Source organism: Xiphophorus hellerii, chromosome 8 (genome assembly GCF_003331165.1).
Source record: "Xiphophorus hellerii strain 12219 chromosome 8, Xiphophorus_hellerii-4.1, whole genome shotgun sequence".
NCBI classification, from domain to species: Eukaryota; Metazoa; Chordata; class Actinopteri; order Cyprinodontiformes; family Poeciliidae; genus Xiphophorus; species Xiphophorus hellerii.
Genome location: NC_045679.1, coordinates 25,827,403 through 25,847,877, shown reverse-complemented (window position 1 = coordinate 25,847,877; position 20,475 = coordinate 25,827,403). Strand labels below are relative to the sequence as shown.

Sequence of the window (20,475 nt, the reverse complement as noted above, 5' to 3'; positions counted from 1 at the left end):
AACGCGTCCTTCCTTCTTTCACCGTCGGCTGCAAATTTCCTTCTCTGACAAACTGAAAGAAACACAATGGGAACATTTTGATGTTCATAAATCTCAACTTTTATGAGTGCTTCTTATGTACAAGTATTTACAAATGATTTCCAGTTCATTGCAACGCCAACCAAAATTTACAAAGGTCATCACAAGAATTCTGTACAAATACATCTTCAACGTGCCCTTATAGGAGCTGGGCTATCAAACATGTTCACACCAGATTTTTTTTTTTTTTACATATAAAAATGAGAACATGACAACTTTCCCCCCCCCCCCCCCCCCACATATCAAGTGACATTTATCTTGTGCAACTTTTTGGAGAAAAGTTATTAATTCGTAATTTTTATTCCAACAGCAAAGGATGGTGGTGGCAGGATAATGCTCTGAGGTTACTTTATTTAAGTACAATCAAGATGGATGAAGCTCAAGAAAAATAAAGACTTTATTAGGGAAATTTTAAAGTTCCGGCCTAGTCAAAGTCCGGAGCTAAAATTGCTCTCATAATCGGATAGGTCTCGTTTTGTTTCCTTCTTTCTGGCATATTTGCTTGTTTTTCAGTTGAACTCCACTTAATAAATGTCACATTATCTGAAAAACATTTCAAAGGATCTATGACGGTCACGTTTGGTTTTGTTTTCTCGCATCACCAACAGGTGGCGTCGTAACAGGAGTGTGAACCTTTTTGAAGCCACCGTCGTTTTTTCACATTTTCGAACCAACCAGGGAGAGAAGCAGACACCAGATCTGGAGCAGATGAACACATTACATGAAGTACAGTAGAAGAAACGTGAACCATCCTCAGGCTCAATTTTTGTCTCGGAAATAAATTCTGCCACATTTCACTAAAGAAGAAATATATTTCCCAGATTCCAGAAGGAGCTTGGCTTAAGCTCCCCAGTGACTCAGAGGTTGATCAAATAAATATATAATAGTGCAATATTTAATAGGGTCCCAAAGGCGTTTTCAGTTCTTAATAAAACATAAGACATTGTGAAATAAATATCTGTCAGTTATCGTCTCAGAAATGTTGAGAAAAAAAATTTCAATTCAATCTTTATTGTAAAAATCTTTGTATCCCGAGTTCTTATTTTATTTCTTTATTCACTTTTTCTTACTAAAATACATTGCCGGGGAAAATGTCTGCTATATGAAGAGGATTTTAAAAATTTACTTGTTTTGTTGTCAGCCTAAGAGGCGATTAAAGATTGTAGTTTCAAAGTTTGGAAACCACCGCCCCCTCGTGGCCACGAGGCAACACTGCGTTCATTTCCAGAAAGACAAACTCTGCTTTTATGCTGATTATTATTTAACAGCGTTGCCTTGGAAATAATGACTGTAAGTTTTCCGTGTTCAACTGTTTAATGTTTCAACCTAAAAGCTTAATATATAGTCATTTCATTGAAGAGAGCTGAAATAAGAATAATAATTCCAGTATAAGCAACTAAGACTTAATTTTGCTGAATTCTGAACATAGTTTTTTTTTTCTTCCCTCAGCTCTATAAACATTGAGCTTCTACATCTATGGAAGAAATGTAAAGCTTCGTCTTTACTTGAGGTAGTTACTGATCTGTCTGGCTTTTAATATGGAACTTTACTGTTAAGTCAGAAAATGATTAAAACAATTACCTCACAATCCAGTCAAATTAAAATGACATAAATAATCTTTCATAGAGGGAAAAAAAGAAACTTAAAATAGCTTAAATTTGTTCCATTGTTTGAATAAAGTCCTATAAAACCATTTTTAATTATTTATTTCACAATGTCTTTTTTCCTCCCTGCTACCGGCCGTTCAGTTGACCTGTGTTCCTGTGACTTGTTTTTTGTTCTTCCCGGTTTGTTTGGGTCGAGTCATTCTCACACACAGCTTGTAAAGTCTCACGGCTCGGTCTTTCATCTTCGCTTTCGTCTCGCCCGGCCTCCTGCGCTTCCGTCTCTCTGCCTGTAGATGGCGCCGCTCCGCCACTTCAACACTCGTTGGGTCCAGCCGAGGAAGTTCTGCTTTCACCACCGTCGCAGTGCAGCTGATGAATCAAAGCAGGAAATGAAAACGTTTTTATCTCTATCTCTGTAATTTTACTTATATTAACTTAGATTATATTAATGTAGAATATATAAGAGGTAAGGTATAAATTATATGAGGTTTTTTTTTTTTCCCCTTCAAATTACTGCTTTTCGTTCAGGACTTTTGTTCATGTCGACATGCCGCATGGCCATTTTAAACTGAACGAATGAAATAAATAAAACTAAAATAAAATGAATGGATTCAGATGAAGCATTCTGAACAGTTAACTTATGTAGCAACGAATATTTGTAAATACTTTATTGTTAGGATGTGAAAAATGCTCATTTGATCTGGTCGCTTTTATTTAGTACAGCAGACCCAGTGGGGTCACATCGATCCCAAATATTTAGCTCTGAATTCCATTTGTGTGTTATGCTACGTTAATGTTAATAATTCAGCGCATCTGGATTCATTTTTGTGAATTCAGAGATACTTAACAGATCAACATTATTTATTCTATAAATTTTCAGCTTTTTGGAAAAAGTTGAAAATCTGTTACAGACTCTTCAGCCAATCAAAGACTAGCATTTTTATCCAAATGTTTTCTCTTTTTGTACATCTTTGTACTGTGGTGATGGTTTCTTAAAAGGACTTAGACAAACTTTTATGGTGGGTTAATTAAAGAGTTTGTACCACAGAGTTATTATGCGATATTACACACATAACAAAGCAGTTATGATAGATATCTGTGTAAATACTGACTTGCTGCTTGATGTGCAGTCCTGGGGCAGGAAGCAGGACTGAGACACATGTCCAATCAGAAGAGTCTCCACTTTGCTCAGTTGTCTCTGTTGAGTCAGAGTGTGGAACAGTCTGGAAGGACGTGCAGAGAAACGTCAGATACGTTTCATTAAAAAATAAAAAAATTAAACAGTCTGTTATATCAAGCTGACAAACTGATAAAAAGTGTTACTGTGGCTCTTCAGTAACGTCCAGAGACGTAAAGGCCTGTCAGAGAGCCGCTGTGTTACATAAGCTGGTGAATGTTTACACTGGCCCTGGTCTAGTTTTGTGTTATGAAATGTCTCCCCACGTCTGATTTGTTTAAGCAGCCACACACACACACACACTCACACGCCCTCATACGCACACACACAGAAAAGGGAGTGTTCTGTAATAGCTGGGTCTGAGACTGCTTTGCAAAAATTAAGGTTCAATATTTTAGAGATGATGTATGAGTCGCGACTTTATCATTAATACATACTGAGACTACACTGCTTTGCTGAAGTATTTTTACCCCTTGAACTTTTTCAGTTTTTGTCACATTAACACTACAAACTTTATTATATTTTAATGGGGATTTTGTGTGACAACTGCAAACCGACGAAGACATCATCGAACATAAAATGAAAATAAGCCATAAAAACCGTTTATGCCATTTAAGAGCAGACTAAATATGTGATAGAAGGTGGAACTGAAACGTAGCTTACGGGACTTAAATGAAAATCTGCCTAGGGCCCCTCAAAGGATTGGACCGGCCCTGGACACACAGACGTTAATGTGAAAACACGGCTGGACTTACTTGGCGGTACAGTTGCAGTGAAAAAGCGTTCCTGTCTCTGTGTTGTGGAGGCCATATTTCCTCTGCTGCGGTAGGATCTTGTTCTTACACTCATCAAGTTCTTTGTACGGAACGCAAGACCTGTCCTCCGCTGTGGAGGGGACACAAACATCAGGGGGGATTTCAGTTTCGGTAACAGAGTGTAAAACTAAACCGATTGCGCCTTCAGGTTGAAGTACCTGTAACGCTGTTGTGCTGCCGAACCACAGCGAGCGGCGTGGAGGGTAAAACGTTCCCCAGGTCATCGCTCCTCACAGTCGATGCTGACGCCTTGGCGTCTGTGGAGTTCGTAGAGTCGGTCGCTGCGGTGACGGAGGGAGTGGCCCAGGCTGCGGGCACCGTGTCCGTGGCAGCGGTGGAGGACGGCAGGTGCGGACGTGGCGTGTTTGTTTCGTGGAGTCGTGCAGGTGCGGTGGAGTTGACGTCGGAGCAGGAGCTGTTGACGCAGCCCTCTATGGACTCGCTGGACTCGTACAGCGTGGGCGAGTGGACGTCAGCGTACAGCGCCATCTGAGTCATTTTACACCTGTGAGGTCAGAGCAGAGGGAGAAATGACAAGAGGGGAGAGAAAAATGTTGACGGACACGTAGCACAAGTATTCAACACGGGAACATTTAAGGTAACCAATACTTACACTGTTACCTGGTTCTTCAAGTTCCCATTTATATTGTTTACTATCAACGAAGAACACGTTGAGTCGCCCTCCAAGACTAAATAACTGCTCTGAGAGACTGTCTTCACAAATGTCTGAAATGAATATCTCACACAGGAGCTGCCAGAAGGAAGTTGGGAAAGTCTTCTGGATGTATCTATGCCAAGATCTCAAAGAAGACCTGCACTGTCAGGTGAAAGGAACAGGACTCTACTGTCTGGGTCATTTTCCACAGACAAGCAACAACACTGTCGATTGATGGGTGCCAAACCCACATTAACGTACCACTTCAAGATTAATTTAAAATTCAAGCTTAAGGTGGCCACTTTGACAGGCTCTTTATCAACTGAGACAAAAAAACTTGCCAGTTGACAACAATGAGACGATGTACAGTACATCTACTGTCAAGCACGGAGGTAGTAGCATCCTGCTGCGGGGGGATACGGTGAAAACCCGCCTATTGGTGGTCCATTGTTTGCAGAAATGATAAAAATTTGCAGAAATTTTAGGGAAGATTTGCAGAAAATTCACCTACTTGCATTCTTTTTTTTTTCTCGTAGAGCATGCCTGAAACAGTCGAGGGAAAATGCAGCTCGGGAAGCTGGGATACGTAGGCGCAACGCTACTTGACACGCTATTGGCTGGTGTTTGCAAAGCTGCTAATTCAGGAGCGCCATTCATTTTTCTTGGTGCTAATTGGCACCAAGTGCTGAAATGGTTTCCACTGTATGCATATTGCACATTAAGGTACATTTTGCTGCTTGAACTATTAAAATATGAACATACAAGACTTTTTAGAAGGAGTCCTAAGTACTCTCAAACTTTTGGATGGCTGTAGTCGCTATATCAGCGGTTCATTTACTGTATAGCCAACATAATCCCATAGACATGAATGAAGTGAGACACCAATATAAGATCAATTAGTTGCAGATTTAGCTTTTAGTAATGGCATTAACTTCCATAAGTTTTCTTTCAAAGTACTGTCATTGTCAAAGTACATACAAAATCGATTCCTTACACACACACACACACACACACACACGCACACACACACACACAAACAACTAAGTTATTATTTGCTCATTGGATAACTTTGTTTGTCTGTCCAAAAGTTCCGGCCAGTTCCTTGAACTGCTTTTGAAACGTTTCTGTCTAGAAACTGAGATCGATGCTCTCAGAGTATTGCTACATGTTGCCCGACGTTTGGAATCAAGACGAGACTCACATTCCGAACCAGTTCCTCTCGGCGCACTGGACTCGGTGAGAAAAGGTGAAGCAGTGCATCTTGAGCAGGTTGAAGAAGGTGTAGCCCACCACGTCAGCTATGCTGTCGTTCGCCTCCATCAGGCAGCTGCGAAACCTGGAGCGCAGAGAGCGTTGGGGGGGGAGACCGTGAGCAAAACCACAGATAGCGGCGATTTTGTCTGCTGGGGACGGAGCAGGCTTTGTTTGGGAGGCGGCGAGTTACTTGTTGTCGCAGTTGCAGTGGGACATGGTAAAGATGTTGCTGTTGAAGACGCCGAAGTCGGACTGGAAGGACAGGATGGTGTGTTTGCACTGGTCGTGCTCCCTGCAGCAGCTGTCTGTGTCTGAAAAGACACCTGCAAGAGGGGAGAGAGTGGGAAAGGAGTTTTGCTCAGAAGAAGTGGTTATGAGTTTTCATAAAGCACCTTTTATTGATGCGCAATTAACATAGTAATCCTTTCTTTTTTCTTTTTACTGGATTATTTTTGCACTTTGCTTCGGAAACCCGCATGGAGAAAAACAAATATGAATATAAGAATGTTATGGGCAGGCGAGACAGCAGACGTTGGTAGGATGAGTCGAGTTAAAGCTTTCAAAACCTAACAAGACTTTACCGGCTGTTAAGCATGGTGGTGGAGGCATCATGTATTGCAAAAATTTTGAAAAAAGCTATCAGATTTTACACTTTTCAACACAAATCAGCAGCTAAATGGTTATTAATATTATTCAACAGGACAGTAGGTGCATAAAAACTTTTTCAGAAGTGGGACTTTTTTTGTCATAGACAAAATAGGCTCGGGATTTTCTCTATTGAAACTATGTGGCGTCATTAAGATATTTATCTTAATTAGTGAAAGATTGTTTTATGGCTTTAGAAGAAGCCATAAAAGAATAAACATTAAACAAAATGTAATGTTTATTGGTTGTTTCATAATTTCTTGTTACTGCGTGATGTTTTTATCACGTAAAAACTTTGAACTACCATGTCGCTGAAATGTGCTATAAACTTGACTTATAATTTTGATCCTGTGTGGATTAAAGAAAATTCTCAATAAAATTAAAACTTGTGCGGCACAATTCTGAAAATCATCAAAGTGGCGTTGTACTACCATTTAAACTTGGATTAGGAGGCTAAGAAACAAAAAGAAAATCATAAAAACCCCAAAATTAAGATTACATTAATGCCCATGATATATGTAAATTAGAGCCCTGCAACTTTGGATTCTGTCCAATTTTTCTCTTTTGTTGTTATTGTTGTTGCTTCCCTGGCCATTTTTAAACTCGAAAGTGTTTTGACTTTGCCCTCAAACCTTACAGAAAGTCTCTGCTGGTTTCAAATACCCCAATAGAAACCAGCAGGTCTGGTACCAATAACTACGGCACATTTAAAGTCACTTAAATCCCCATTCTTCCTTCCTCTGATGTGCCATTGAACTTCAGCAGGTCGTTTTTATCTAGAGGCCCAGATATAGTTGCCTTCATAAATATACACAGAGTTGCTATCATTTTACGGGCTGATTAGCTATTTTTGATAAAACGGTTATACCTGATAAAGTGGCCAGTGAGAGTATAACAAATCACAAAGCATTTCTCAAAAGGCACACCATAAAAGGCCCACAACTGAAAAAACTTTGTGATATAACTTCAAGTTTTATCACGATATTTTGCGGTAGTATTGTGAGAGCGATAAAAGTGACGATAGAAACAGTTTGTTTCTACTTTTTTCCTTTTAAGTGACTATGGCGCAGCAATCATAGCAATTTGTAATACGCTGAAAACACCAGTCACATAAAAAGTATGATTTGTATCACTAAACTGCACACAGTGACTGCATTTAGAAATATTTCCAAATGTATTGATATGCTATGATAACAATACATAGCATATGTATTGATATGATATACTCATTAAACAAACAGTGGAGAAAATACTAAAACTAACAATCCAGACAATATGGATGGTTTTTCATCATGACAAAGGTAAATCGAAACTTGTAAGAAATTTATCACGATAATTGTTAAACGATAAGATAAATGCCTACATGTAGCCGATCTCAAAACATTACAGAGTTTTTGTTAACACCATGGGGTAAAATGTGAATAATGTGAATAATGTGATTAGGTAAACAGTACAATCTTATTTCCTCCTTTATGTTGGATGAGGGTTAGTTCAAACACAGCGTCACTTACCCAGATCTGCGTATGATGGCGCTTTGTTGCCAGAGCCGCACCACAGAGTCCCGGGGACGATAAAGCCGCGCTTTACACGCGCGTGTGTCCTAACCTCTGACCTTTCACCTTCACCTTGATCTCCGAGGCTCCTCACGTGTCTCCCCGCTGTGCGCTCCGGGAGATTAGCAAAGCTCGGAGAGGCCAGAGAGACGCAGCGATCCGCGTCAAACAAAGACTCCAGATCCAACGTTTTCCCCGCGCGGTCCTTAAATTCCCGCGTGCGCCCCCGGCACGCAGACAGGTAGCTCTGGATCAGCGCTGCGTCATCACTCCAGGTGCAGCCGAGCAGGGCGCGCTCCCCGGACCAGACGCCGTGGTACAGGCGCGGTGCCGCGGCGCTGCCGCGCGGATCCCCCCGGAGGAAGCTGACGTGCAGCTGGCCGTTGGACGAAACTTTGGTCCAGCTGCAGTCGATGGAGGCTCGCGCGGCCGTGCAGCCCAGGAGTGTTGACGTTACAGTGAGAGCCAAGAGAGCGGAGATGTGCGTCATCTTGGCGCATCGATGGAGCTGCGGCCGGACGAGGGAGAGAGAGAGAGGCTGTTCGACTTTACCTCTGCAGCAAAGTGCTAACTTCTGCCTCTGGGAGGTTTTTCATTCATTGGCGGTTTTAAATATGAAGGCGAAGAAGAAGAGGAGGAGGAGGAGAAGAAGGAGGAGAGGAATGTTTTCCGGTGGATTAACAGTACATCCAGATCAGACACGTGACCAGGCAGTGTAGCCAAACAACTCCCTATCTCTCTGCCCCACATTTACAGCCACAATATCATTAGTGAGATACACACACACACACCCACACACACCCCACATGTTTTTAACTGTAAATCTGACTAATGCATCAGTGCCGCTCACACACCCCTAACATGCTGAATGGAGATGTGATAAAGTAAACTATTGATTTACACATAGACATTTCTGGACCCTGCTGTGTTGAATGAACCTGAACATGTCAGATGTATTGTGAAAGTCCAGAACAGTCGCAACTCTATTGTTAGGAAATCAACGAGGGCTGTGTGTGTGTTTGGCTGAACCAAACACACACACACACACGCGCGCCCACACGCCTATATGGTGCGTACCAGGACGTCTCCGGTGTTGAAACAGATGTTAGGCCAATTTGCATTACCCCATTTATATGCTCTCCGTACAGACAGGCTGCAAAAAAACAAAATGGACTAAACTCAGGACACAAAGACTAGACTCAGAAGGGAACAAAGAAGATGTGAATCAGGGCATGAAAACGGAGAATCTGGGGCTTAACTGTGGAAAAATCAAGAGTTTGAGTGGAAGATCAGCTGAAACACGTGAGGATGATGAGGTCATGCAAGTGAATGGCATTACTGAAGAGCATGGATACAATAAAAACAGCAAGTCGAATAATAACATGAGAGGATATTACTAATATAAGTAAACTAAATAGAAATGCAAGAAAAAACCAGTATGGGCAAGACCTTTTGAGCAATGAACAGCATAAGCAGTGAACAAAAATAAAATCAAAATAGAGACAGGAAAAAATATTCAGGACACAAAATAATAAATTATGGAAATAGACCTCAAGGAAAGCTAATTTGGCAGAACCTATATGTAGTGAACAGAGGTGGGTAGAAAACCTCAAACGTGTACTTAAGAGAAGCTTCTCACCTGCATTACCATTACTCTAACACCAGGACACTTTATATTAGATTGTTTTCACATTTAGATTGTTTAAATGTGAAACGTGTTTAGTCTTAACATTGTAGCATACTGTAAAAAGATCAGGGAGGGGAAAAATGCATTTTTTGAGTTTTCATATTTTCACTTTCCTAAAATAATGACCTAAGTCATTTTTGGAAATGTAGTTTTTTTGCCTACATCATCTTTTGTCACACAAAAGGTGGTGATTTTTGAAACAAACAAACAAAAAAAAATCTTTTGGCAAAAAATGACTTAGGCCATTATTTTAGGAAGGTGACAACAGGTGGTAGCTCAATTTTACTTTTGCTTGGATTGCAGCTCAACTCTTTTGCACTTTTTGTGCCAGAAAAGGGTTTTTAAATGACTTAACCTCTTAGAAAAACAATGGAAACGACAATTTTTCTATGTGTGTGTTGATGCGTGATTATATTTGGCCTATGAAACTGGTGTGCTGTTCAAGTCATCTCATAATAGTCTCAATTTATTGGGTGTAAAGAGACATTGACAATAGTTCCTAGAACTATTGAATGAAAAGATGTTTTTCCATTTTTTTGGGATCAATGTGGATTCTGATTCATTTTTATTCATTTTGAAAATGTCTTCATTACTTCTCTATCAACCAGTGTCATATTTAGACCTGTTTTGATTTATTTTTGTCATACGTTCATGTTCTCGCCATTTTTATTTATTTATTTAGTTTTAAATTAGAATTGAATTTTTTAAACTGAAATAAAATTCAAGTATCTGAGCGCGGAGGAGTACATAACGTCCCATTTAAATTTGGACACAGGATGGGTGATGCCGGCCAGGTTTCAGTATTCAGCTGCTGGATGTCAGAGTTCAATATCTGACCGATACGGACCTAATCTGAGATGCTTCTCTTCTAAGCAGTTTCTAAAACTGAGGTGACTAAGTCCAGACCCTGAGAGATTTCACCCTGCAGCTTTATGGTCCTTCTCTTCCCCTCACACCTTAATCAGATTCCCTCATCTTCTTCTTCTTCTACCTCTTCTTCTTCTTTGATGTTTATTGGCAGTTGGCAAACAACAAAAATGGTGCATTTCGGCCACCAACTGGTATGGAGTGTGGATTCCCTCATCAGCAGCCATTCATTTGGTTCAGGTGTGTGGAAGACAAGTACAATATCGTCCAATAAGAAAGCAGCCCTAGGGAAGACATCGTCCAATCATTGCGTAGTTGTGTCAGAGTTCCTTTGGCTGACATGTTTGTAGTTTTAGTTCAATTTGCAATTTTTTTAAAAAAAAAGGTTTCCTACTTTGTTGAAATTAAAATGTACTTTTTGTGTCTAAATGTTATTTCACATCTTTTAATCTGTTCACACCTTTACGATACCAATGTGTTTAATTCACGTACAACCTCCTTTTTGGGATCATTTTGCAGAACTTGTTGTCTACAGACACCTTTTTTCAGTTCGCATTTATATCTCGCCTTATAGACCATCTTGGTTCTCCATATCACCTTTTCACATGGGCTACATCTAATCATTTATTCTTCGTGTCTTGTTCACTTTTGATTTTGCACACACTTTTGTTCTGCCTGAGTGACGTGCTGAACTTTAGTTTCGTTTAATAAAAAAACATGAACAAATTAGCCTGGTATTATCGGGCGTTTCTGCAGGATCAATACCTGAATTTATTCGACTGCGGATTCAAGGTCAGACGGAGTCAATCAGGCATGTGACCTTTCACCCACTTGGAGGGAAAGTGCATTATCAAGAAAGGTCAAAATCCACTTGATTCTCAGCTGCGTGTCTGCATCAGCTGATTGGATTAGACCTCGCCTGATTCAGACAAAGTTTATGCCATGTCACAGAAAAAAAAAAACAACAAAAAAAACACACTGCTCCAAATCAAGTGCCATCATGTCTTTATTAATTAGCCACATGTATTCAACAACATGGGTTCATACATGCATCTGCAGCAATACAGGGAGAATAAGCAGCTGGAAACATTTCACCTGACTCTAAAATACAGACTTAGATCAGAACAGGAATCTTTCATTGTGTTTTATTGAACCACTGCTTGGTCTAATTTAGTTTTATGATCATTCCATAGAGAATGCAGAAGCGTTAATTTTGCCCTTTGAATTTCTCCAGCAAGGCAGACTGCTAGCACATGCACAGGTCTTAGCTGCGTGGAGCCGAAAGCATTTCTACAACGGTATATTAAAGCCGTTGTAGATAGAAAAAAAAAGTCAATTTCCACCAAAAAACTCAAAAAAATTCATGTTTGCAATTGCAACTCAGAAATGTGCGCGTTTTTTCTAGGACATTTCTGAGATTAATTTCAAAATTTCTGGCAACCTTTTGACTTGTAAAAATCAGAAATTATCTTGTTTTATTCAGGCAAATTTCTGCGATTAAGCTAAAAAAAAAATTCAGTTCAATTTTCAAGATTTCATATCAAATTTCTGAGATTAATTCGATAATTTCTCTCTTTTTTTGGACGGGATTGTATTCCTCCCTTTTTCTCTGTCTACAATGGCCCTAATACGCCGTCATACATTTCACGTCCACAACCAAAAATTGATTATGCACTATATGAGACGCACAGTGGCACTACCCTACAGAGGGCGCCAAAACGATGGCGGAACATTATTCCACGTCGAGAACGTTCTGGGCCACGAAATTTATTTATTTTTTTTTCATTTGAATTGTGTTATTGCCTGGTGACAGCTAGCTACGCTGTGTGACCGCCAATAAAAATCAAGAAGAAGGCAGCTAGCTGAAGATGAAGAGGCGTAGAGGAAATCTCTCCAGGGCAGGAAACCAAAAAAAAAGAAAGAAAAACGGAAGAGGGAGAAGAACAAAGATGTTGTAGGGATGAAAAAAGCTTTTCAAAGTGGTTGACAGACAGTAGGTAAGTTATTTCAGTCTATCAGGAAAAGGCTTGTAAATATTCAGGTTAGCTTACATTACTAGCAAAATGACAGGTCACTGTTAGCTTGCCACTGTGTGCTGCAGTTACAGGTGCTACAAAGTGTCCGCATACACCTCAGAAAGTTCATAACTGGGCTCTTGTCCACAACTTTGTTGGTTCAGTCTCAAATTCATAATTTAACATATGAAAAACGCATGGTCGGTTGGCACAATAACACAAGCAAAATATATAGAGAGACATATATATTTTGCTTGCTTTGTTTTGGACGACGCACACACCAGAATAACATTACACATCAACTAATAAAATGTGATTAGATACATCAGGAAAGCCGACCTCTTCACCCAGCAATGACGTGGTCGCCGGAATGACATGATGGGGTGGGAAAAGGTCAGACAGACGACCGGGAATTCCCTCTGTTGAGTCTGAGCATCTGCGCACACTTCAATACAACATTCTCACCTGATAGCAGCGATAACAAAGACTTTATCTTCCCCGGGAATTATGATAAAGGCTCAGTTTAGAGGCTCCTTTATCATGTTTTACAAGGTGTGATACGATAAGCTTCCTGGATTAGTTTAGGTGACGGGGTCGGGAGAGGGAGGGGTTACTTTAGCTCGACATCCATGTTTGTCACGAGAAATTTAAAATTCACATTGGACGTCTGGGGAAGACTCCATACGAACGCACGGAGGAATCGGTCCAACTTTAGAAACTGCAAAACAACATTTAGCAGAGAGGTGATCAAATAAAGAAGCAGACAACCGAATTATTACAGCATGAATTAATCCTCAAACTGGACGGTGTTGTCATTAAGCAGGACATGCCAGCGCTCGATCTTCTTGTCTTTGTTCTTGAGGCATTCGTACCAGTGTTTCAAACTCTCTCCTTTAGCCTGGATGCCTAGCTGACATCCTCCTGAAAACAAGGAATAAAGGTGGGGTTTGACTAGTTTAGATCCTTTTCCTCATAAAGTGCTTTACTGGTGCAGAGTTATTAAATAAATCTGTATTTCAGTTCATTCATGTCTGTTTTTAAAAAGAAAGAAACATTTTAAGTCAATTCAGCACTGTTTTTCCGTATCGGCCGATACTAAACCTCAAATATCTGTATTGGTATCAGAAGTGTAACTGCAATTTCATGCACCAATTTGTGTCAAAGGACAGTGATGCACTTTGTGGTCATTGTAACGATTGTTACTGGATGATAAACTGTGCCAGAAGTTATCACACTATGTGATAATATTGTTGCTTTGAGGCCATTTTCAAGTAACAGTAATGGCCTAATAATGAAAGAAAGCATTCTGAAAGATCAGTAAAGTTCACATTCTAATGAACATTTCATTCTGGAGCTGGAAGACATATTAAATATCCAAAAGAAATAAATAAAACAACAAATAAAATTAATTATGACGTCTCTGTAAGCAAATTGACCAAGGCGCCAGACTGAAGACTTTTGTTATCCAGTCTTTGGTAGAAAGAGAGAAAAGAGAAAAACAGTAAATGATGCAAATGAAAAGTTTTGAGTTTGTTTTAATTCATCATACCAGTACTTGATTTGTTGCTTATAAAACTAAGATAAGTCTGACTCATTGTCACATCTTTTGAAATTTCTGATGTCATCACATATAAACAACCCAACAACGGCTGAAGTTATGAAGAAATCTTTCCATGGACTTACCGATGAAATCGTTGGATTTCCCCATGTCGTAGTCCCAGACCGATACGTCCAGAGTTTTCTTGGCGAGCTCGGCGTGTTTAATTTCGTAACTGAACTCCTGAAACCCAGTGAAGAAACGCAGGGTCTGTTACATAACCTGAGGGTGGAGTTTTTTGACTCCACCCTCGCATAACCTGCGGTTCGGAAGCAGCAACTGACCTCGTTGAATTCCGGGTTGAGGGTCTTCTTTTTGATCTGCGTCTTGTTCTTGGCTTTCTTTCCCATGTCTGGCTTCAGACATCTACGGCAACAAAGAAGCAGAAAGTTCTGGACATGATTCATTCATCGTCAAAAAAAAGAAAAGAAAAGCAAATGAAATAAAGGCAGATGAAAGGAGGACGCACATTTTGACGAAAGGGTCTGAGTAGCCGTTGGAGTCCATGGCGGCCAGGTGAGCGCAGCGGACCACGCCCACTACCAGACGGCTCTGCTGACTGTTGTACGTCAGCGATATCAGGATGCGGCCCCTCTCCTCCGAGTCCTCGCCTTCCTTCAGCTGCCCACACACACACACACACACCCGCACGCACACACACACACACACACACGCGCACCCCCCCACACACACACACACACACACACACGGCTAATGAATGCAGGAGCTTTTCAAAGAAACACATTTTCTCTGATCTTAATATCCCTTTGTGCTGATCTCGTATCTGGACAGATTATCCTCTAATTGGAGCAAAGTGTACATGTCTAGTCTCAAAGTGATAATAATAGGTTGTCTATATTTTTCTCTAAGACTGATGCAATATAAAAATTAAGTATGATGCCCTAACTTAATTTTTACAGCGACTGTCAGATGTTGGACATCAGTCGTGTAAAGTGTGACTCAGGACTGTAGGGCAGCGCTGCTAAAAAGGAAGTTTAAACTTCTTCATCTTTGTGTCATGGCTCCTAGATTTGACATATCCATAGCAACGCAACAAAACAAGTCCTGGAAGCAAAGAGATAGGGAAAGCAGGTTGTGGATCAGTTTTGATTTAGTAAATCTATTTCCAAAGGTCAGACAGACTCCAGCTCTGCACGGGATCACAACTGGAAATGATGTCTGAAGCTGAAAACACACACAATGTCTGTCACAATGTCTTAAAGTAGCTTTGCAAAAACAAAAATAAGAAATTTGATCTCACATTAGTTCAGAAGTATTATGCTAACCTTGTCGAGGTTTGGAGTAATTGTGACAATAATAATGAAACTTACATCGTTCTCATAAAGTGCCATGCCACGAATTGACCCTCCTACAGCCTTCTTCACCTGCAAGTAAACCAAAACATCTGTCATCATCATAGCAGAAAAAATCCTGCATCTTTTACCTGCTTATCTACCCATATGAATATTTAAAAGGGCAGTATTATGTAAAGTCCAACCCTTTTTTGAGTTTCACATCATGTTATAATGTTATTCCCTCACCAAAAACATACCTGGGGTGTTGCCTTGATTCTTTCATGCAGGTTTGAGAATACCTTGAATCTCCATGGCAACCATTCAGCTGTGCAAAACGCCTGGGTGGACTTAGGAAGACTCCTCCTCTTAGCTGCAGTTTCTACATTTCTGAGCTTCTGCCTCACAGAGCAGCCTTCCCCCGTCCCTCTCAGCTCCTTCAGACTAGCCAGCAGCAATTAGCAAACACCTGGTGGAACTGTGCATCTGCTGAGCTCATCATACTAGCTACTTCTAAGTGAAATGCTGGTAAAAACATTGTTAAAGTGGTTAGTAGAGGAGCCATGTTGTGAGGACTTCCTGAAGGCGGAGTTTCAGAAAGACAGAGGCCCAATTTTAAGGTGTTGAATTATAAAGTCACATTTCTTTTAAGTCATATTTGACATACAGCGTTTTTACAACAACTGACGGTAGTCACTTGATTGTGCTATAAAATGGCACTATATGGCTAGAAAATACGTAATACTGCCCCTTTAAAGATATAAATATTGGTAGATGAGGCCAAATGGTGGTAGTTCCCTGTCAGACTAAAAGGTGAATCAGTCAGCGCACATTCAAAATATAAAATATTATTTGGGGTTATGTTTGAGCTTAACTAGATGAATGGATATAGGTGTTTAGAATGGTCACTGGTTCTGTTTAACAGTGAATTGGGTCAAATGGCCCTCCATATCGGATCGTACTACGTGTGTAGTGAATGTTCTTGCTTACCGGGATCACTCTCTCCAAGCAAACATTGAAATTCTTCTTCTGGTCAAACTTCAGTTTCTTGAGTGCCACCCGTGTCTCTCCAATGAATTCATTATGTCCAAACTTGTCCTCGTCACTCACCGACAGCCTGCGGGAAGACGACTACGAGTTCTACAAATCCTTCCGATTCAAAACTGGCTTCACCGTAACGCAGGTAAAGGTGATCCACGGTACCTGAGTGTTTTGCGTTGCATCTCAGCGTCGGTGATGCCGTGGTAGATCAGCGTCTCGTTCCACACGGGGTTCAGGGTGTTTTTAAGCGTCTTGGTGCGAAGCTTGTTGGACTTAGAACAGAATAGAACAGAGTCTTTCTAAGAAAGGAGCAAACGCTAAAGATTGACTGAGAAACCACAAGGCTAATATATTAGAATAAAATACAAATCTCATGTTTTAGCTTGTAAAAGAGTTCAATCACATTTATTGCATCCTTGAACTTTTAACTGGTCAACTTGTTGATAAATACCTTACTGGCTCCGGGGAGCAGATGTAGCTTTACATACGGATCTGCCAGTCCATTAGAGTCCATTGGTTTCAAACCCTAAATGTAAAAAATTAAGAGTTTAGATGACCTTATAGCTTTGCCTTGTCTAGTTTGTCCCAGTTTTCTTCTCTATCTTCACCTCATCTCATTCTGCATTACAAGGTATTATTTTAACTTCTTTTATCTTTCCAGTATGCTGTTTTTCTATCTTACCCTTTTCTAGTTACAAATTTTCAGCCTTTCTTGCCTTGCTTTTTCAGTTAGCTTTGCAATTTCTCTTCCACATACAATCCTTTTATTTTTATCCAAATCCAACTTATTTTTTAAACCTCATTTCTCATTGTTGCTCCGTGAACAGCTGAAACCAGATATTTACATACTCCCTTTTCTTTTTTGGTCAGGGTTATCAAAATGGTTTATATTGGCTAAGAAGAACGAGATCATTTTTCGAGAATTTTCTTTAAAGCATTAGACTGTTGTCGTGACAACGTCTTCATAACTGTTCCATCAAAGCATTGTAATATATTTCATTCTTGTGATGAATGGTCACAGGCAGAACAGCCTTGAAGAACACCTGGGTTCAATTTGCTACAATCAATTGTCTTTTTTTTTAAACTTCTTTTGTGTCTCTATTTTTTGACTCTATTAAACTTCGAAGTAAATTCACTTTCTTGGAGTAACACACAGAGAAGGGCTGCAGTGCTATATCTGGTGAGGAGATGTTGTCAAAGTCCATTTGTAACGTTTGTGCTCCATCCGTTCTGTTTTGTGTTAAAACCTTTTATTAACTTGCCGGATTTAATGTTTTTCTGTTTGAACTTGAGCTTTTATTCATTGTTCTTTATTTGTTGTTGTTGGTATTTTAGCTTTTTCAACTGTCTTGTCGTTTCTTCTGTCTTATCGTCCACATTTCTAGTAACTCTACTCGTTTTGCTGATTTCTGTTTAATATTTCCTTCAAGGATTTTCATCCAAGGTTGGATTGCCAGACAATTCAAGACCTTGAATTGCCAGGTCTTTGGTTAGTTTGGTGTTCTGTCTTTCCTCTTTTTGCCTTGTCTCTTTCTGTGCTCTCTCATGTGAGGTTTTCTCTCCTTTTCCTACTGTACATGCCGTCCTTTGGCTCTGTTTTCTTTTATTAATCGCCTCCTGTCTCATCTTATATTACTTCAGTCTTGTTACATCCTCCCCATCTTCTGCTTTATTGCGTCTCTTACATCTGCTTGTTTTGTCTCTTGTTGCCCTGTCTCGTTACGTCTCTTCCCTTCCTCTTTTATCTGCTCATGTTGAACCATCTGGCCTTGTTGTGTCTTATTGAATCTTGTTTTGTTTGTCCCGTCTTGTCCCGTCCTGTTTGATCTCGTCCCATTTTAACATGTTTATTGATTTAGCCACGCTCCATATTGTATTGCTGTCCTCTCCTGACTTGTCTTGCTCTACTTTTTCTCTTTTGTTTTCTCAGCTTAACCAAATGTTGGTCTTTCTTTTTTTCTTTTACAGTTTTTCACTGTCATTTTTACAGTTCTGTCAAAGTGCATATAAAAAAAAAAAAAAACTCAACAAACCACTGTTAAAATGCAAGTTACTGCTAATGTGGATTCCTAGGTCATGATAAAACCTTTTTATAACTTTAATGTGATGTATGTCCTGCACAATCCAAAAGAAAAACTAATAAAATATCAGTGGGAAAACACAGCAAGTTAAAAAAATTGCGATATTCTAATAGCATTGGTTTGCATACTCTAACATTTGGTTGGATCTTCTTTTGATTTAGCTTCAGGATTTATGTTTTCACAGTCCACACGTGCAACAACCACAATCAGTACTAACCTACAATCATCTTGATCCTTTTAAATCTCTCTGTAAACTATGGTTTTAATGCTGCCAATCAGAAAATGTCAGAGAAATCAGTAAAGTTGACCTTTATTTGCAGTTCAGTAGATTAAAAATCAGGTTAGTTGTGTGTCCAAAAAGACTAATAGTTCAAATGTGACCAAAAGATGTATAAAACTAGACTTTGTGTAAAGTCATGCACAGCGTCTTTTTTGCAGGGTTTTTTAATATATTTTTTTCCCTGTACACTGAAACTGACAGCTATGGAGTCCCGTAAGGGTCATGGGGGATTTTATTTCTTTTGTGTTACCTCATTCCCATTCTCACATAATAAGTTTTGCATTCCCTCACAACACAATGATGAATTTAATAGTCAGTTCAGTACTCAGTATATTGAGTACTGAAAGATTTCTCTTACAATTTAAGCTTTTTGTAAGGAATTCTATGTTAAAATATTGTGAGTTATCTACAAAGTTTTATTTTTGGATAAAAAAAATAAAACCCTTGTGGTTTTTTACCCTTGTGTATCCATTTGGATAAGGGCACCACAAACATGTGCAAAATACCAAAGGAAAACAGGTCAAACAAGGGTTGTCCATCCCTACTCTAAAACACAAACAAGAAGGAACAGAAGAAAGAACAAAAACATCCAAATTTTTTGATGTGTCTTCATGGGGTATTATTGCTATCTGATAGTTTTAGTTGTGCCTGTTAGTCTGAATGGTTACTAAAGGGTCGTTTTCACGCGCAGTCCCGTCTTCGCTGAAAGATATTACGCAAACGTGAACTTTAAAAGATGGATTTTGAACCTGTTTTCTGCACCAAAGGGTTAAGATTGTTAAAGCAGGTTTTCAATGTGTATCTTTTTGGGGGTACATATGTACAATTTAAAATTATCATTTGTTATCAATGTGACTAAATGCAAAATAGACCAGTGTGCATTCGCAAATTTATTGCGAGGTAACGCAAAAAAAATCTCTCCATAACCACTAGGGGGCTCTGTAGACAGCCCCCTTTAGTTAAAGGCACTTCGCCTGAACTCTACTTGTTATAGGCATAAGTTTAACTCACAGTTGTAACTTATCTTGAGAGTTTGTAAGCTGGTCAGCAGAGATTTAACTCAAATCTAAAAGTTTTAGATTTTAGATAAGGCACCTTTTCAACTTTTGTTTCTAAGTTCAAGGACTTACAATTCACTACAGTGAAACAGATTTGTTTGACTTTCAGCTAAACTGTGGAGGATGTACTATTAAAAATGGAAAAAGTACTGAAATGACTCATTTTGTACTTTTTACATCACAAAACGTTTGAGTGACGTCGTCCTGTTCAGGAATATTTACTTTCTCTTGTGTCACCATTTTGTTTTTCCTGTATATGTGGCTTTGTGTTCACCTTAGCTTTAATGATGCAGCAGTGTAGAGCATGATTCTCCTGTTCATAAAGAAGACTGAACTCTAGAGATCCCAGTGTGGCTGTAAGAATAACGACACAGATGTGCAATTTATACATTTGCAACTGAAAGTAGATTTTAAAAGCAAAAAAAATTGAAAAAATTTTGAACAAATGATCTGCATGCACGAGTTTCAACCGTCTTACTGGCATCGTCCGAGTCATAGTCATTGTCGTCGTTCTCTGCGTGATCTGGAGCGGGTTTCTGGGTCGTCAGGTTGTTGGAAGGTGGATTCGCAGGTGGAGTGATCCTGGTTGCAGGTATGTAAGTGGGACCTGAGGAGACGACCGGTTGCCGCTTGCTCTCCAGATCCGCTGCTGGAACTACAGACACGGTAAGTCTGGGCCGTCTTTTCTTAGAAAGTGCTAGCTTAAATGTTTGGACCCCCCTTTTCGTTCCCCTGCAGCGTTGGGCTTATTCTTAGAGGGAGGAGTGTGATTT

The 20,475-nt window shown here is 39.7% G+C and overlaps 2 protein-coding genes across 5 annotated transcripts in view; both read right to left on the bottom strand.

The window, feature by feature from the left end:
• Nucleotides 1-305: 305 nt before the first annotated feature.
• Nucleotides 306-10,432, bottom strand: pla2g3 (phospholipase A2 group III). Its single transcript, XM_032569490.1, has 7 exons — nucleotides 7,743-10,432; nucleotides 5,777-5,909; nucleotides 5,534-5,668; nucleotides 3,836-4,182; nucleotides 3,618-3,747; nucleotides 2,798-2,908; nucleotides 306-2,054 (listed from the first exon to the last, which is right to left on the bottom strand). Exons 1-7 carry the CDS (start codon nucleotides 8,272-8,274, stop codon nucleotides 1,823-1,825), a joined length of 1,620 nt encoding a protein of 539 aa, XP_032425381.1. The 5' UTR covers nucleotides 8,275-10,432; the 3' UTR covers nucleotides 306-1,822.
• An 894-nt stretch (nucleotides 10,433-11,326) lies between these two features.
• rph3aa (rabphilin 3A homolog (mouse), a) overlaps nucleotides 11,327-20,475 on the bottom strand; it is a 31,925-nt gene continuing 22,776 nt past the window's right edge. For 3 of the 4 annotated variants that reach the window (XM_032569487.1, XM_032569486.1, XM_032569485.1), the window contains exons 7-16: nucleotides 20,181-20,357; nucleotides 19,977-20,056; nucleotides 16,735-16,809; nucleotides 16,446-16,555; nucleotides 16,233-16,359; nucleotides 15,282-15,335; nucleotides 14,420-14,571; nucleotides 14,235-14,316; nucleotides 14,037-14,133; nucleotides 11,327-13,274 (exon numbers count right to left, since the gene is read on the bottom strand). In XM_032569487.1, coding sequence (XP_032425378.1) covers nucleotides 13,141-13,274; nucleotides 14,037-14,133; nucleotides 14,235-14,316; nucleotides 14,420-14,571; nucleotides 15,282-15,335; nucleotides 16,233-16,359; nucleotides 16,446-16,555; nucleotides 16,735-16,809; nucleotides 19,977-20,056; nucleotides 20,181-20,357 — 1,088 coding nt within the window. In that variant the 3' untranslated portion in view covers nucleotides 11,327-13,140. Of the gene's footprint in view, nucleotides 13,275-14,036; nucleotides 14,134-14,234; nucleotides 14,317-14,419; nucleotides 14,572-14,628; nucleotides 15,136-15,281; nucleotides 15,336-16,232; nucleotides 16,360-16,445; nucleotides 16,556-16,734; nucleotides 16,810-19,976; nucleotides 20,057-20,180; nucleotides 20,358-20,475 lie in introns of those variants that run through there. The other variant, XM_032569488.1, reaches the window with a different exon arrangement.

Bases quoted from the DNA above. Each gene is read 5' to 3' on its own strand.
- pla2g3 (XM_032569490.1), bottom strand. From the start codon at position 8,274: ATGACGCACATCTCCGCTCTCTTGGCTCTCACTGTAACGTCAACACTC. The intron at 5,910-7,742 runs GTAAGTGACGCT...CCCCTCTTGCAG, and splicing joins GCCATCATACGCAGATCTGG to GTGTCTTTTCAGACACAGAC. The intron at 2,909-3,617 runs GTAAGTCCAGCC...ACGTCCTTCCAG, and splicing joins CACTGCAACTGTACCGCCAA to ACTGTTCCACACTCTGACTC.